The sequence below is a fragment of the Oncorhynchus kisutch genome, unplaced genomic scaffold, assembly GCF_002021735.2.
Source record: "Oncorhynchus kisutch isolate 150728-3 unplaced genomic scaffold, Okis_V2 scaffold3717, whole genome shotgun sequence".
Classification (NCBI taxonomy): Eukaryota; Metazoa; Chordata; class Actinopteri; order Salmoniformes; family Salmonidae; genus Oncorhynchus; species Oncorhynchus kisutch.
In genome coordinates, this window is record NW_022265662.1 from 64,651 (window position 1) to 82,703 (window position 18,053).

Here is an 18,053-nt window from a genome sequence, read left to right on the forward strand (position 1 = left end):
CAGCTGCCCCCCCTTTTAGAGCCGCTCTCCAGACCCCCTCAGCTGCCCCCCCCCTTTTAGAGCAGCTCTCCAGACCCTCTCAGCTGCCCCCCCTTTTAGAGCAGCTCTCCAGACCCCCTCAGCTGCCCCCCCTTTTAGAGCAGCTCTCCAGACCCCCTCAGCTGCCCACCCTTTTAGAGCAGCTCTCCAGACCCTCTCAGCTGCCCCCCCTTTTAGAGCAGCTCTCCAGACCCTCTCAGCTGCCCCCCCTTTTAGAGCCGCTCTCCAGACCCCCTCAGCTGCCCCCCCTTTTAGAGCAGCTCTCCAGACCCTCTCAGCTGCCCCCCCTTTTAGAGCAGCTCTCCAGACCCTCTCAGCTGCCCCCCCCTTTTAGAGCCGCTCTCCAGACCCCCTCAGCTGCCCCCCCTTTTAGAGCAGCTCTCCAGACCCTCTCAGCTGCCCCCCCTTTTAGAGCCTCTCTCCAGACCCTCTCAGCTGCCCCCCCTTTTAGAGCAGCTCTCCAGACCCTCTCAGCTGCCCCCCCTTTTAGAGCCGCTCTCCAGACCCTCTCAGCTGCCCCCCCTTTTTAGAGCAGCTCTCCAGACCCCTTCAGCTGCCCCCCCTTTTTAGAGCAGCTCTCCAGACCCCCTCAGCTGCCCCCCCTTTTAGAGCAGCTCTCCAGACCCTCTCAGCTGCCCCCCCTTTTAGAGCAGCTCTCCAGACCCCCTCAGCTGGCCCCCCCTTTTAGAGCAGCTCTCCAGACCCTCTCAGCTGCCCCCCCTTTTAGAGCCGCTCTCCAGACCCCCTCAGCTGCATATAGGGGAAACCTTGTGCCAAATGAACCCGTCTGTGTGGTTGATCTGTGTGACCAGGTATGCTGCGTGTGATGGGGGAGGATAAGCGTGGTTTTGGTCAGGCCTCCTGGGCCTCAGCAGCTCCTAGACTGGAGAAGCTGCGTTTCCTGCTGGCTAAAGAGACCCTGCAACACATGAGAGCAACTGAGATGTGTCTGCACCGCAAGAAACACACCATCAGAGAGAAGGTACTGTGTGTGTGTGTGTGTGTTTTAAAAGGCCATTCTCTGGATTGGTATTCCTATCTGATCAGATTCCCTGGGGGTGTCTGTAGCTCTGTCTGTAGCTGTGTCTCTGTCTGTAGCTCTGTCTGTAGACGTAGCTGTGTCTGTAGCTGCGTCTGTAGCTGCGTCTGTAGCTGCGTCTGTAGCTGTGTCTGTAGCTGTGTCTCTGTCTGTGTCTAGCTCTGTCTGTAGCTGTCTGTAGCTGTGTCTCTGTCTGTAGCTGCGTCTGTAGCTGTGTCTGTAGCTGCGTCTGTAGCTGCGTCTGTAGCTGTGTCTGTAGCTGTGTCGCTGTCTGTGTCTAGCTCTGTCTGTAGCTGTGTCTGTAGCTGTGTCTCTGTCTGTAGCTGTGTCTCTGTCTGTAGCTGTCTCTCTGTCTGTAGCTCTGTCTCTGTCTGTAGCTCTGTCTCTGTCTGTAGCTCTGTCTCTGTCTGTAGCTGTAGCTCTGTCTGTAGCTCTGTCTCTGTCTGTAGCTGTAGCTCTGCCGGTAGATGTTGTCTGTAGCTGTAGCTGTCTCTGTCTGTAGATGTGTCTGTAGCTGTGTCTCTGTCTGTAGATGTGTCTGTAGCTGTGTCTCTGTCTGTAGATGTGTCTGTAGCTGTGTCTCTGTCTGTAGCTGTGTCTCTGTCTGTAGCTGTAGCTCTGTCTGTAGATGTGTCTGTAGCTGTGTCTCTGTCTGTAGATGTGTCTGTAGCTGTGTCTCTGTCTGTAGATGTGTCTGTAGCTGTGTCTCTGTCTGTAGCTGTGTCTCTGTCTGTAGCTCTGTCTGTAGCTCTGCCGGTAGATGTGTCTCTGTCTGTAGCTGTAGCTCTGTCTGTAGCTGTGTCTCTGTCTGTAGCTGTGTCTCTGTCTGTAGCTGTGTCTCTGTCTGTAGCTGTGTCTCTGTCTGTAGCTGTGTCTCTGTCTGTAGCTGTGTCTCTGTCTGTAGCTGTGTCTCTGTCTGTAGCTGTGTCTCTGTCTGTAGCTGTAGCTCTGTCTGTAGCTGTATCTGTAGCTGTATCTGTATCTGTAGCTGTATCTGTAGCTCTGTCGCTCTCTCTTTCCGGGTCTTTGATCTTTCTATAGAGCTGAGTGTGAACAGAGAATTCCCCAGACAGACAGACAGCTACCCCTCCAGCTGTATGTCTACGTGTGTCAACTACCAACACTAGTCTGGATTCTGAACATCTCACAACTCTAGGAACAAGAAAATAGCATCTCAACTTTCAGAACTCTATGTTTCTTAAATGGGAAAATATAACCGTTTTTTTCAATTTCCTGAAAAGTTTATCTTTTGGAGATCAGAGCTTTTCATCCAACATCGATATGCAGAAACATACAGTGAGGCAAAAAAGTATTTAGTCAGCCACCAATTGTGCAAGTTCTCCCACTTAAAAAGATGAGAGAGGCCTGTAATGTTCATCATAGGTACACTTCAACTATGACAGACAAAATGAGAAGAAAAAAAATCCAGAAAATCACATTGTAGGATTTTTAATGAATTTGCAAATTATGGTGGAAAATAAGCCTCGGTCTGTGGTGGTATGTAGACAGCTACGACAAATACAGATGAAAACTCGAGGTAGATAGTGTGGGCTACACCTTATCATGAGATTATTTACCTGAGGCGAGCATAACCTCGAGACTTCCTTAGAGATCGTGCACCAGCGGTTATTTACAAAAATACATAGTCCGCCGCCCCTTGTCTTACCAGATGCCGCTGTTCCATCCTGCTGATACAGCACATAACCAGCCAGCTGTATGTTGATAATGTCATCGTTCAACCACGACTCCGTGAAGCAGAAGATATTTCAGTTTTGAATGTCCCGTTGGTAGTTTAATCTTCCTCGTAGGTCATCGATTTTATTTTTCAAAGATTGCACGTTTGCTAGCAGAACGGAAGGCAGTGGGTGTTTATTCGATCGCCTACAAATTCTCAGAAGGTAGCCCGCCCTCCAGCACCTTTTTCTCTACCTTCTCTTCAAGGAAATGATGGGGATCTGGGCCATATCAGTTGCTGCATTAGATCAGTTGCTGAAAATCACTTTGTAGGATTTTTAATGAATTTATTTGCAAATTATGGTGGAAAATAAGTATTTGGTCAATAACAAAAGTTTATCTCAATACTTTGTCATTGCCAACAAAGGGTATCTAACAGAGGTCAAATGTTTTCTGTAAGTCTTCAAAAGGTTTTCACACACTGTTGCTGGTATTTTGGCCCATTCCTCCATGCAGATCTCCTCTAGAGCAGTGATGTTTTGGGGCTGAGATTTTCTATGGGGTTGAGATCTGGAGACTGGCTAGGCCACTGCAGGACCTTGAAATGCTTCTTACGAAGCCACTCCTTCGTTGCCCGGGCGGTGTGTTTGGGATCATTGTCATGCTGAAAGACCCAGCCACGTTTCATCTTCAATGCTCTTGCTGATGGAAGGAGGTTTTCACTCAAAATCTCACGATACATGGCCCCATTCATTCTTTCCTTTACACGGATCAGTCGTCCTGGTCCCTTTGCAGGAAAACAGCCCCAAAGCATGATATTTCCACCCCCATGCTTCACAGTAGGTATGGTGTTCTTTGGATGCAACTCAGCATTCTTTGTCCTCCAAACACGACGAGTTGAGTTTTTACCAAAAAGTTCTATTTTGGGTTCATCTGACCATATGACATTCTCCCAATCTTCTTCTGGATCATCCAAATCCTCTCTAGCAAACTTCAGACGGGCCTGGACATGTACTGGCTTAAGCACGGGGACACGTCTGGCACTGCAGGATTTGAGTCCCTGGCGGTGTAGTGTGTTACTGATGGTAGGCTTTGTTACTTTGGTCCCAGCTCTCTGTAGGTCATTCACTAGGTCCCCCCGTGTGGTTCTGGGATTTTTTTTGCTGGAGCTGTTATAACCACAGTGTTCTATATTGTATCCTAGATGGGAGGTCTGTCTGGCCAGGACCAGAGGGGACCAGAGACTGTAGATAACCTAGAGCTTCAGTACTATGAGGCTCAGCTAGAACTCTACGATGCCAAGTTTGAGATCCTCAAGAACGAAGAGCTCCTATTGGTCGCTCAGATCGACACCCTGCGACGCCAGATAAAAGGTAGGTTACACACACACACACACATCTATACATTTAGATTTTTCAAAATGCAATGCAAAATGTTCAAAGTTTTTTTCAACTGACTCTGACGATGGCAGTCTCACAGTCCGACATGTTGACATCCAGATTTCTGTGGGTTCGAGAAGAGCAGCGTGGCTTCCTCTACTGTCCCTAGATAGAGATCTACTTCTGTTGTGTCACTGGATGACAAATAATGTCACAAAAGCAGATTTTCTGCATGTGAATTCCTTAATTACTGCCCATGGGGAAAATACTGTTTGTTTCCAAGGGTGTGTGTGTGTGTGTTTCTGTCTGCCATCCTTGGCAGGGCTTCGAGTACTTGGCTCTAGAGTCTAGATGTATTTTTATAACATGAGAGAGGAAGGCAGCAACCCCCTACCACTTCATTGTTCTTCCCCAATGAAAAGAGAGAGAAAGCAAAAGAAGAGGGTGAAAGAGTGGGAGCAAAATAGAGAGAGGAGCAATAGAGGGGGAGGGGGGGAGGGAGAGAAGGAGCGATAGAGGGGGGAGGGAGAGACAGGAGGGAGAGAAGGAGCGACAGGGAGGAGTGTGGGGGGAGGGAGAAAAGGAGCGATAGAGGGGGTAGGGAGAGACAGGAGGGGGGGGTGAAGGAGCGACATTGGGGTGAGGGAGAGGGAGGGAAGGAGCGTGGGGGAAGGGAGGGAAGGAGCGATAGAGGGGGGGAGGGAGCGAGGAGCGAGAGGGGGGAGGGAGGGAGTGAAGGAGCGACATTGGGGTGAGGGAGAGAAGGAGCGACGGAGGAGTGTGGGGGGAGGGAGAGAAGGAGCGACGGAGGAGTGTGGGGGGAGGGAGAGAAGGAGCGATAGAGGGGAAGGGAGAGACAGGAGGGGGGAGGGAGAGAAGGAGCGACGGACGAGTGTGGGGGGAGGGAGAGAAGGAGCGACAGTGGGGGGAGGGAGAGAAGGAGCGACAGGGAGGAGTGTGGGGGGAGGGAGAGAAGGAGCGACAGTGGGGTGAGGGAGAGAAGGAGCGACAGTGGGGTGAGGGAGAGAAGGAGCGACAGGGAGGAGTGTGGGGGGAGGGAGAGAAGGAGCGACAGGGAGGAGTGTGGGGGGAGGGAGAGAAGGAGCGACAGGGAGGAGTGTGGGGGGAGGGAGAGAAGGAGCGATAGAGGAGTGTAGGGGGAGGGAGAGAAGGAGCTGCAGAGGAGGAAGGAGCGACAGAGTGGGGGGAGGGAGTGAAGGAGCGACAGAGTGGGGGGAGGGGGAGAAGGAGCGACAGAGAGGAGTGCGGGGGAAGGGAGAGGGGGAGAAGAAGGAGAGAGGGAGCAACAAGGAGGAGGGAGAGAACAACAGAGGAAGAGGAGATGGGAAGCGACAGATGTCTGCTTATCAGATTGTGTCTACAGAGATTTGTAGAATGTTTCAGAGCTGAAAGAGGAGGTGGTTTATTATGGTGTGTGTTTCAGAGCTGAAAGAGGAGGTGGTTTATTATGGTGTGTGTTTCAGAGCTGAAAGAGGAGGTGGTTTATTATGGTGTGTGTTTCAGAGCTGAAAGAGGTGTGTTTCAGAGCTGAAAGAGGAGGTGGTGTGTGTTTCAGAGCTGAAAGAGGAGGTGGTGTGTGTCTCAGAGCTGAAAGAGGAGGTGGTGTATTATGGTGTGTGTTTCAGAGCTGAAAGAGGAGGTGGTGTATTATGGTGTGTGTTTCAGAGCTGAAAGAGGAGGTGGTGTATTATGGTGTGTTTCAGAGCTGAAAGAGGAGGTGGTGTATTATGGTGTGTGTTTCAGAGCTGAAAGAGGAGGTGGTGTATTATGGTGTGTTTCAGAGCTGAAAGAGGAGGTGGTTTATTATGGTGTGTGTTTCAGAGCTGAAAGAGGAGGTGGTTTATTATGGTGTGTGTTTCAGAGCTGAAAGAGGTGGTTTATTATGGTGTGTGTTTCAGAGCTGAAAGAGGTGTGTTTCAGAGCTGAAAGAGGAGGTGGTGTGTGTTTCAGAGCTGAAAGAGGAGGTGGTGTGTGTCTCAGAGCTGAAAGAGGAGGTGGTGTATTATGGTGTGTGTTTCAGAGCTGAAAGAGGAGGTGGTGTATTATGGTGTGTGTTTCAGAGCTGAAAGAGGAGGTGGTGTATTATGGTGTGTTTCAGAGCTGAAAGAGGAGGTGGTGTATTATGGTGTGTGTTTCAGAGCTGAAAGAGGAGGTGGTGTATTATGGTGTGTTTCAGAGCTGAAAGAGGAGGTGGTGTGTGTTTCAGAGCTGAAAGAGGAGGTGGTGTATTATGATGTGTGTGAGGATCCAGAGGAGCTCCAAAGCCTATCACAGACAGCTGCACCTTTAGACCCCACCCACTCACCTGTCAATAACCTGGGGCGATGCCTACAGCAGCTGGAAGCCAAGAGAGGGAACATCTGTGCCCGCCGCGCATACCTCCGCAACAAGAAGGTACCCTGGGGGGGGGGTGTTTGTGTTTGAACCTACCTCCACAGTAAGAAGGTACCAGGGGGTGTGTGTTAACCTACCTCCACAGTGAGAAGGTACCAGGGGGTGTGTGTTAACCTACCTCCACAGTGAGAAGGTACCAGGGGGTGTGTGTTAACCTACCTCCACAGTGAGAAGGTACCAGGGGGTGTGTTAACCTACCTCCACAGTGAGAAGGTACCAGGGGGTGTGTGTTAACCTACCTCCACAGTGAGAAGGTACCAGGGGGTGTGTGTTAACCTACCTCCACAGTGAGAAGGTACCAGGGGGTGTGTGTTAACCTACCTCCACAGTGAGAAGGTACCAGGGGGTGTGTGTTAACCTACCTCCACAGTGAGAAGGTACCAGGGGGTGTGTGTTAACCTACCTCCACAGTGAGAAGGTACCAGGGGGTGTGTGTTAACCTACCTCCACAGTGAGAAGGTACCAGGGGGTGTGTGTTAACCTACCTCCACAGTGAGAAGGTACCAGGGGGTGTGTTAACCTACCTCCACAGTGAGAAGGTACCAGGGGGTGTGTGTTAACCTACCTCCACAGTGAGAAGGTACCAGGGGGTGTGTGTTAACCTACCTCCACAGTGAGAAGTACCAGGGGGTGTGTTAACCTACCTCCACAGTGAGAAGGTACCAGGGGGTGTGTGTTAACCTACCTCCACAGTGAGAAGGTACCAGGGGGTGTGTGTTAACCTACCTCCACAGTGAGAAGGTACCAGGGGGTGTGTGTTAACCTACCTCCACAGTGAGAAGGTACCAGGGGGGGTGTGTTAACCTACCTCTGTGTCTGTGTTGTGGTGTCTTTGTTGTAACGTGGTGTCTGTTGTGTGTAACGTGGTGTCTGTGTGTGTGTGTGTGTGTGTGTGTGTCGGTGTAACATGGTGTGTGTGTGTCGGTGTAACATGGTGTGTGTGTGTGTGTCGGTGTGTGTAACATGGTGTGTGTCTGTGTAACATGGTGTGTGGTGTTACAGGATCAGTGTGTGGAGGCTAACGAGCAGAAGCACCGTCTGGCCCAGCACAGCTCCACTCACTTTACCCAGCACCACGGAGTAGCCCTGGTGAGTTACCATGACAGCATACACACACGCTCTTAAAGGATCCCTTTACCCAGCACCACGGAGTAGCCCTGGTGAGTTACCATAGTAACGAGGGCAAACCCACCCACGGAAACACCCACACTGGAGACACCATCCTCAGTTTACATGATCTCTCTCTCCCTCCGTCACTCTCTCTCTCTGTCTGTATCTCTGTCTCTCTCTATCTCTCTCTCTCTCCCTGTGTCTCTGTCTCTCACTCTCCCTCTCTGTCTGTATCTCTCTCTCTCTCTCTCTCTCCCTGTGTCTCTGTCTCTCTCTCTCTCTGTCTCTCCGTCTCTCTCTCTCCGTCTCTCTCTCTCTCCGTCTCTCTCTCCGTCTCTCTCTCTCTCCGTCTCTCTCTCTGTCTCTCCGTCTCTCTCTCTCTGTCTCTGTTTCTGTCTCTCTCTCTGTCTCTCTCTGTCTGTATCTCTGTCTCTCTCTCTCTATCTCTCTCTCTCTCTCCCTGTGTCTCTGTCTCTCTCTCTGTCTCTCCGTCTCTGTTTCTCTGTCTCTCTCTCTGTCTCTCCGTCTCTGTTTCTCTGTCTCTCTCTCTGTCTCTCCATCTCTCTGTCTGTCTGTCTGTCTCTCTCTCTGTCTGTATCTCTGTCTCTCTATCTCTCTCTCTCTCCCTGTGTCTCTGTCTCTCTCTCTGTCTCTCCGTCTCTGTTTCTCTGTCTCTCTCTCTGTCTCTCCGTCTCTGTTTCTCTCTGTCTCTCTCTGTCTCTCCATCTCTCTGTCTGTCTGTCTGTCTCTCTCTCTGTCTCTCTCTGTCTGTATCTCTGTCTCTCTCTATCTCTCTCTCTCTCCCTGTGTCTCTGTCTCTCTCTCTGTCTCTCCGTCTCTGTTTCTCTGTCTCTCTCTCTGTCTCTCCGTCTCTGTTTCTCTCTCTCTCTCTGTCTCTCCATCTCTCTGTCTGTCTGTCTGTCTCTCTCTCTGTCTCTCTCTCTGTTTCTCTGTCTCTCTCTCTGTCTCTCCGTCTCTGTTTCTCTGTCTCTGTCTCTCTCTGTCTCTCCATCTCTCTGTCTGTCTGTCTCTGTTTCTGTCTCTCTCTCTGTCTCTCTCTGTCTGTATCTCTGTCTCTCTCTGTCTCTCCGTCTCTCTCTCTCTGTCTCTCTCTGTCTCTCCGTCTCTCTCTCTCTGTCTCTCTCTGTCTCTCTCTCTGTTTCGGTCTCTTCTATAGCTACCTAAAATGTTACTAAAGCAGTGAGGTAACTATCTCAGTTGATTCCACCAGTCTTGTCTTATTTCCCTCTGTGTCCCTCCAGAAGAGAGAGAAGAGGAGAGAGGATGAAGAGAGGAGGAAGGAGTGGATGGACCAGGAGAGAGAGAGAACCCTGAGCAGACTCCGCTCCTTCAGAGAGGTAATCAGTCAACCCATCACTTATCCTCTCATGGATGGAGGGACTAAAGGAAGATGGGAAGGATGTGTTGCTGAAGTGTTTTCCTGCTGTCTTTCCTGTAGAAGCGACAGGGAAGTTACGTCCTGAAGACTCCACGATCCAAGATGGCTGCCAGGGAGCCGCAGTGTTCCGACCTCTCCCAGCCTCTGTCAATCATTAGCATCGGCCCCTCCCCTTCATCTAATGGGGCCGCCCCCAGAAAGACCCCCAGGAAACTCAAACCGAAAGACATCCCCGTCCAAATATTCACTCCTCCTCTCCCTCCTCCTTCGCCTCTGCCAACTACACCTCCCACTACAGCTGTACCCCCACCTCAGACCTCCTCTCCTCCTCCCCCCTCCTCCTCCACCCCTCCCTGCCCTCACCCCCTGTAAGACAGAGGTAGGCGACTCCCCCATGCCTCTCAGTGAGAAAGAGGCCGCACCCTTCCCTGCCAAAATGACCCTGAAGCAGAACCTAGGTGAGAATGATCCACCTTCCAGTGCCGGTCTGTTTCTGATGCAGTAGCTACTTGTCCCGGCTCATTATTTCTCCTACTGTTGTAAAAAGGGAAACTCTGTCTTCTACAAGTTTCTACTGTAGCTGCACCTTGTGACAGCTCTCTTGACAGCTTCTACTCTCTTTCCATATCTGCTCTCTCTCATTTCTCTCTCCCACCTTTCTTTCCCCTACTTCTTCTCTCTCTCTCTCGTTTCTCTGTCTCTCTCGTTTCTCTCTCCCACCTTTCTTCCCCTACTTCTTCTCTCTCTCTCTCTCGTTTCTCTCTCTCTCTCTCTCTCTCTCTCTCTCTCTCTCTCTCTCTCTCTCTCTCTCTCTCTCTCTCTCTCTCGTTTCTCTCTCTCTCTCGTTTCTCTCTCCCCACCTTTCTTCCCCTACTTCTTCTCTTTCTCTCTCTCTCTCGTCTCTCTCTCTCTCTCTTTTCTCTCTCCCACCTTTCTTTCCCTGCTCCTGCTCCCTCCAGGTTCTATGGACGAGGTGTTGGCATCATTACAGCGTGGTCAGGTCAGGCTGCGTCGTGTTCAGCCCCTTGCCCCTCCTGGTCCCGGCCTGGCGCCCTCCGGTGGCGACCTCAGGGATAACATCATGTCTGCCATCAGACTTGGGGTCAAACTACGCAAGGTCAGCATCAGGCATCACATTACATTAATGACAATGTGCAGGAGATAGCCATGAAGCTATGTTACATTAATGACAATGTGCAGGAGTTAGCCATGAAGCTATGTTACATTAATGACAATCTGCAGGAGTTAGCCATGAATCTATGTTATATCACTTTAATGACAATGTGCAGGAGTTAGCCATGAAGCTATGTTACATTAATGACAATGTGCAGGAGTTAGCCATGAAGCTATGTTACATTAATGACAATCTGCAGGAGTTAGCCATGAAGCTATGTTGCATCACATTAATGACAATGTACAGGAGTTAGCCATGAAGCTATGTTACATTAATGACTATGTGCAGGAGTTAGCCATGAAGCTACATAATGGCTCAATAAGTGACTTAAAAAAATATGTTTGAAAAGATCACAGCATAAATAATTGTTAAAGTTATTTCTGAATGTTTATCAAAGTGACCGGCTCTGTGTCCACCACAACCCCCTACATGAACCCCTATAGGAACCCCTATAGGAACCCCTCTGGACCGATTACACCCCCTGATACGTGACTTCTATAGGAGCCCCTCTGGACCGATTACACCCCCTGATACGTGACTTCTATAGGAGCCCCTCGGGACCGATTACACCCCCTGATACATGACTTCTATAGGAACCCCTCTGGACCGATTACACCCCCTGATACATGACTTCTATAGGAACCCCTCTGGACCGATTACACCCCCCTCAACCTGCAGGATCAATACCTGTTAGTAAAGGTGTCAGAGACGACTTGCAGGATCAATACCTGTTAGTAAAAGTGTCGGATAGAGATGACCTGCATAATCAATACCTGTTAGTAAAAGTGTTGGATAGAGATGACCTGCATAATCAATACCTGTTTTTAAAGGTGTCAGAGACGACCTGCAGGATCTTTCAGGGATTTGTAGTTTTGCATGATGTCTATTTTGACCCTGTATATAGCTACTGACCCTGGAACTGTCCCTGTATATAGCTACTGACCCTGTATATAGCTACTGACCCTGGAACTGTCCCTGTATATAGCTACTGACCCTGGAACTGTCCCTGTATATAACTACTGACCCTGGAACTGACCCTGTATATAGCTACTGACGCTGGAACTGTCCCTGTATATAGCTACTGACCCTGGAACTGACCCTGTATATAGCTACTGACCCTGGAACTGACCCTGTATATAACTACTGACCCTGGAACTGACCCTGTATATAGCTACTGACCCTGGAACTGACCCTGTATATAGCTACTGACCCTGGAACTGACCCTGTATATAGCTACTGACCCTGGAACTGACCCTGTATATAGCTACTGACCCTGGAACTGACCCTGTATATAGCTACTGACCCTGGAACTGACCCTGTATATAGCTACTGACCCTGGAACTGTCCCTGTATATAACTACTGACCCTGGAACTGTCCCTGTATATAGCTACTGACCCTGGAACTGTCCCTGTATATAGCTACTGACCCTGGAACTGACCCTGTATATAGCTACTGACCCTGGAACTGTCCCTGTATATAGCTACTGACCCTGTATATAGCTACTGACCCTGTATATAACTACTGACCCTGGAACTGTCCCTGTATATAACTACTGACCCTGTATATAGCTACTGACCCTGTATATAACTACTGACCCTGGAACTGACCCTGTATATAACTACTGACCCTGGAACTGACCCTGTATATAGCTACTGACCCTGTATATAGCTACTGACCCTGTATATAGCTACTGACCCTGGAACTGTCCCTGTATATATAGCTACTGACCCTGTATATAGCTACTGACCCTGTATATAGCTACTGACCCTGGAACTGACCCTGTATATAGCTACTGACCCTGGAACTGACCCTGTATATAGCTACTGACCCTGGAACTGACCCTGTATATAGCTACTGACCCTGTATATAGCTACTGACCCTGGAACTGACCCTGTATATAGCTACTGACCCTGGAACTGTCCCTGGATATAGCTACTGACCTTGGAACTGACCCTGTATATAGCTACTGACCCTGGAACTGACCCTGTATATAGCTACTGACCCTGGAACTGACCCTGTATATAGCTACTGACCCTGGAACTGACCCTGTATATAGCTACTGACCCTGGAACTGTCCCTGTATATAACTACTGACCCTGGAACTGACCCTGTATATAGCTACTGACCCTGGAACTGACCCTGTATATAGCTACTGACCCTGGAACTGACCCTGTATATAGCTACTGACCCTGGAACTGACCCTGTATATAGCTACTGACCCTGTATATAGCTACTGACCCTGGAACTGACCCTGTATATAGCTACTGACCCTGGAACTGTCCCTGTATATAGCTACTGACCCTGGAACTGACCCTGTATATAGCTACTGACCCTGGAACTGTCCCTGTATATAACTACTGACCCTGGAACTGTCCCTGTATATAGCTACTGACCCTGTATATAGCTACTGACCCTGGGACTGACCCTGTATATAGCTACTGACCCTGTATATAACTACTGACCCTGGAACTGACCCTGTATATAGCTACTGACCCTGGAACTGACCCTGTATATAGCTACTGACCCTGGAACTGTCCCTGTATATAGCTACTGACCCTGGAACTGACCCTGTATATAGCTACTGACCCTGGAACTGACCCTGTATATAGCTACTGACCCTGTATATAACTACTGACCCTGGAACTGACCCTGTATATAACTACTGACCCTGGAACTGTCCCTGTATATAGCTACTGACCCTGGAACTGTCCCTGTATATAGCTACTGACCCTGGAACTGTCCCTGTATATAGCTACTGACCCTGGAACTGTCCCTATATAACTACTGACCCTGGAACTGTCCCTATATAACTACTGACCCTGGAACTGACCCTGTATATAGCTACTGACCCTGGAACTGACCCTGTATATAGCTACTGACCCTGGAACTGACCCTATATATAGCTACTGACCCTGGAACTGACCCTGTATATAACTACTGACCCTGTATATAGCTACTGACCCTGGAACTGACCCTGTATATAACTACTGACCCTGTATATAACTACTGAACCTGTATATAACTACTGACCCTGGAACTGACCCTGTATATAACGACTGACCCTGTATATAACTACTGACCCTGGAACTGACCCTGTATATAACTACTGACCCTGTATATAACTACTGACCCTGGAACTGTCCCTGTATATAGCTACTGACCCTGGAACTGTCCCTGTATATAGCTACTGACCCTGGAACTGTCCCTGTATATAGCTACTGACCCTGGAACTGTCCCTGTATATAGCTACTGACCCTGGAACTGTCCCTGTATATAACTACTGACCCTGGAACTGACCCTGTATATAACTACTGACCCTGGAACTGTCCCTGTATATAACTACTGACCCTGGAACTGTCCCTGTATATAACTACTGACCCTGGAACTGTCCCTGTATATAACTACTGACCCTGGAACTGTCCCTGTATATAACTACTGACCCTGGAACTGACCCTGTATATAACTACTGACCCTGGAACTGTCCCTGTATATAACTACTGACCCTGGAACTGTCCCTGTATATAACTACTGACCCTGGAACTGTCCCTGTATATAACTACTGACCCTGGAACTGTCCCTGTATATAACTACTGACCCTGTATATAACTACTGACCCTGGAACTGACCCTGTATATAACTACTGACCCTGGAACTGTCCCTGTATATAACTACTGACCCTGGAACTGTCCCTGTATATAGCTACTGACCCTCGAACTGTCCCTGTATATAACTACTGACCCTGGAACTGTCCCTGTATATAACTACTGACCCTGGAACTGTCCCTGTATATAACTACTGACCCTGGAACTGTCCTGTAATACTGACCTGAACTGTCCCTGTATATAACTACTGACCCTGGAACTGTCCCTGTATATAACTACTGACCCTGGAACTGTCCCTGTATATAACTACTGACCCTGGAACTGTCCCTGTATATAACTACTGACCCTGGAACTGTCCCTGTATATAGCTACTGACCCTGGAACTGTCCCTGTATATAACTACTTGTGTTTGTTCTTCTGGTCTTTATTCATGTTATGGATTTCTACTGATATTAATTACTGCATTGTTGAGAAAGAAAGTAATTTCACTGTTGTAGTGCACGTGACAAACACTGTAGTAGTGCACGTGACAAACACTGTTGTAGTGCACGTGACAAACACTGTAGTAGTGCACGTGACACACTGTAGTAGTGCACGTGACACACTGTAGTAGTGCACGTGACAAACACTGTTGTAGTGCACGTGACAAACACTGTAGTAGTGCACGTGACAAACACTGTTGTAGTGCACGTGACAAACACTGTAGTAGTGCACGTGACAAACACTGTTGTAGTGCACGTGACAAACACTGTTGTAGTGCACGTGACAAACACTGTTGTAGTGCACGTGACAAACACTGTTGTAGTGCACGTGACAAACACTGTAGTAGTGCACGTGACACACTGTTGTAGTGCACGTGACACTGTTGTAGTGCACGTGACAAACACTGTAGTAGTGCACGTGACACACTGTAGTAGTGCACGTGACACACTGTAGTAGTGCACGTGACACACTGTAGTAGTGCACGTGACAAACACTGTTGTAGTGCACGTGACAAACACTGTAGTAGTGCACGTGACAAACACTGTAGTAGTGCACGTGACACACTGTTGTAGTGCGCGTGACACACTGTTGTAGTGCACGTGACAAACACTGTAGTAGTGCACGTGACAACCACTGTAGTAGTGCACGTGACAACCACTGTAGTAGTGCACGTGACAACCACTGTAGTAGTGCACGTGACAACCACTGTAGTAGTGCACGTGACAACCACTGTAGTAGTGCACGTGACAACCACTGTAGTAGTGCACGTGACAAACACTGTAGTAGTGCACGTGACAAACACTGTAGTAGTGCACGTGACAAATACTGTAGTAGTGCACGTGACAAACACTGTAGTAGTGCACGTGACAAACACTTGAAATGATGGGTAGCCCTCTGAACCGGTCCCACTGGCTAACTTGATGACCCTGCTCTGATGTCCCCTCCAGGTGGTCCCAGCAGTGCCCCTGCCCCAGGACAGCAGGGACACGGATCTGCAGAAGAGCATCAAGGCAGCCATGCAGAGGATGAAGAAGGTCTCCTCCGACTCAGATGAAGATGAGGAGAGAGGAGAGGACAACACGCCCTTGGCTGAGTGGGACAGCTGAGAGGAGACGTATGCACGGACAGACAGACACTCGGACGCGCACGGACACATCCATAAAGCAGGCGTACTGCGTGTGTGTGTGTGTGTATACAGCAGGGAGAACAAGTATTTGATACACTGCAGGTTTTCCTACTTACAAAACATGTAGATATACTTATGTCATGCAATAAAATGCAAATTAATTACTTAAAAATCATACAATGTGATTTTCGTTTTAGATTCCGTCTCTCACAGTTGAAGTGTACCCATGATTAAAAAAATTACAGACCTCTACATGCTTTGTAAGTAGGAAAACCTGCAAAATCGTCAGTGTATCAAATACTTGTTCTCCCCACTGTATACACACACACACACGTACAAATCAAAACATTCACTAATCAATAGGTTAACCATGTTGCCAATGGTTTAGTCGTGTGATTATGCAGGTTTACTGTTTGACGTAAAACTTGATCCATAGAGAAGAGATCGTATCTTAAACACCCTGAAAATGTTTAACTAAAGCACTGTGCCCAAATATCCACCACCTGTTACCACGGTTCAAGGCTACAGCCTTTTTTTTCCACCAAGCTTAGAAACTAGCTGTTATCTGGCTAAAAAGCTCCCACCAATTCCAGATTTTCATGAATTCTTGTTTGTACGCTTGTCTAGTCTTCCGTTTGCAAACGAGCCTGAGGACTTGACATTGAAGTATTGTCCAACTGCTTTACACAGAGAGAGACAGAGAGAGACAGAGAGAGACAGAGAGAGACAGAGAGAGAGAGAGAGAGAGAGAGACAGAGAGAGAGAGAGACAGACAGAGAGACAGACAGACAGACAGAGAGAGAGAGATTCTGTGTCTGTGTCTATGGTTGCAGTCCCCTGCAGCGTGTTCAACTAGAACAGGTGGCAGACCTTACCGTGTAATGCGGTTCAGTTTGTCATCGTATTACACTACATCTCCCTTAATGTTTTGTTTGTCTAGTGCCAGTTGGAACTGGTGTCCCCCCCTTCATAGCATAACTGACGAACCATTGAAGGAGAAAACATTTATCGTTTTTTGTTGTTGTTGTTTCTGCTTCATGATTTTATCTACGGATGAAAATGAGCTCGTTTTGCCACATTTACTTTGAGGAAAACTGAAATGTTGATGACTGTGCACTCTGTCCTACAACGCCATATTAATCGCTGTGATGATAAAATAACCCTTTAAGTATATGACCTCTGCCCTTCATGAACAGAATAGAGCTTTACCCAGTTTCCCACCATGAACTAAAACAATAGGATGTAGTTGACCCCGTAGGCACAACAGTCCTAGGATCAGCCTCCTCTCCCCCCAATCCCAACCTTTTAACCATTAGGGGGAATAATCTAAAACTGGCCTTGGGTCAGTGTCTAGGGGGCCAACTTCACCCTAGTATTTCTAATGATGCTACGTTATTACATGGCACATGATTTGACCGGGTTGTCATGGAGACGCAAAAGGCCGTGTTCCAGACTGCCCTGCAAAAGCAGCATCTTTTAGACAAATGAACCAATGATTGAATATGTAAGATTTGGTGCGTGACTGCAATGTAGGTGGCCTGGAACATGGCCAGATGTATAAACGAGCGCCAATGCACTGATTTAAATATTTTTTTTGTAAACTGTCAAACCCAGTTTCCATTCGACTGTTAAGTGTTATTTTAAAGAGAGAACGTTGTCATTAATGCTCAAGTGCCTTGGGGACTGTAAGTTATTACGAGCTGTCATTCACCAATAAACTGTTGTTGAATCAGGTTTCTGTAGTACACTTCTACAACTGTTCTGTCCGGGAGAGATTCTCTTTATAATGGGGGAAAACACACTAATAATTGATCATTCCAGGATACACATATCATTACTGTTAGTGTTAGGACATAGACAAACACACTATCCATGATACACATATCATTACTGTGATATGGAGGGGGGGGGGGTTAGGACATAGACAAACACACTATCCAGGATACACATATCATTACTGTGATATGGGGGGGGGGGGGGGGGGGGGGGGGGGGGGGGGTTAGGACATAGACAAACACACTATCTAGGATACACATATCATTACTGTGATATGGGGGGGGGTAGTGTTACAGGATACACTCCATCCTCCAGGGGGCAGCAGCAACGTTGTCTGGATGCTGAGCCTGGTTGATAAGGAGACCGGTGCTGACAATTAGGGTGATCGTCAGTTCTGGAGAGAGAGAGAGGCCAGAAGCCTCTGATCTGGGCTTTGTTAGTAAGGTCTAGGTTCAATCAGATCACGTGTTAACTGGGAGTGTTGGAGCCGTCAAATCGGTGAGCAAGCTGCTCTTGATCATTGTCACGAAGCCACACCCACGTTAGAATATCAGAGTGAGAAAAGTGTAGGTTATATAGAAATGTCATTAAACAAGGTGTAGATGACATCTCATGTTCCAATTTGTAAACAAGACTGCATGGGATTTCTGTACATGTGACTCCGTGCAGCCAATGGCTACGTCCGCTTTAGGTATAATGGCAGGAGCCACTAGTGGATTTGACAGTTCTAAGACAGTTCCCCCTCAGACACCGACAAAAACAACCGCTGTGTGGATTTTTCCTAAAGCGGATCTGATTGAATAAAGACCTTAACCTCTTTAGTTGGGCCTTTTGGT

General features: G+C 48.4%; 1 protein-coding gene across 1 annotated transcript in view; it reads left to right on the top strand.

The window, feature by feature from the left end:
- LOC116371822 (WASP homolog-associated protein with actin, membranes and microtubules-like) overlaps positions 1-17,175 on the top strand; it is a 34,727-nt gene extending 17,552 nt beyond the window's left edge. Inside the window, 9 exon segments of the mRNA XM_031820891.1 lie at positions 852-1,021; positions 3,957-4,125; positions 6,359-6,546; positions 7,549-7,635; positions 8,919-9,014; positions 9,116-9,317; positions 9,319-9,513; positions 10,015-10,172; positions 15,263-17,175. Coding sequence (XP_031676751.1) covers positions 852-1,021; positions 3,957-4,125; positions 6,359-6,546; positions 7,549-7,635; positions 8,919-9,014; positions 9,116-9,317; positions 9,319-9,513; positions 10,015-10,172; positions 15,263-15,421 — 1,424 coding nt within the window. The 3' untranslated portion in view covers positions 15,422-17,175.
- Positions 17,176-18,053: the final 878 nt, after the last annotated feature.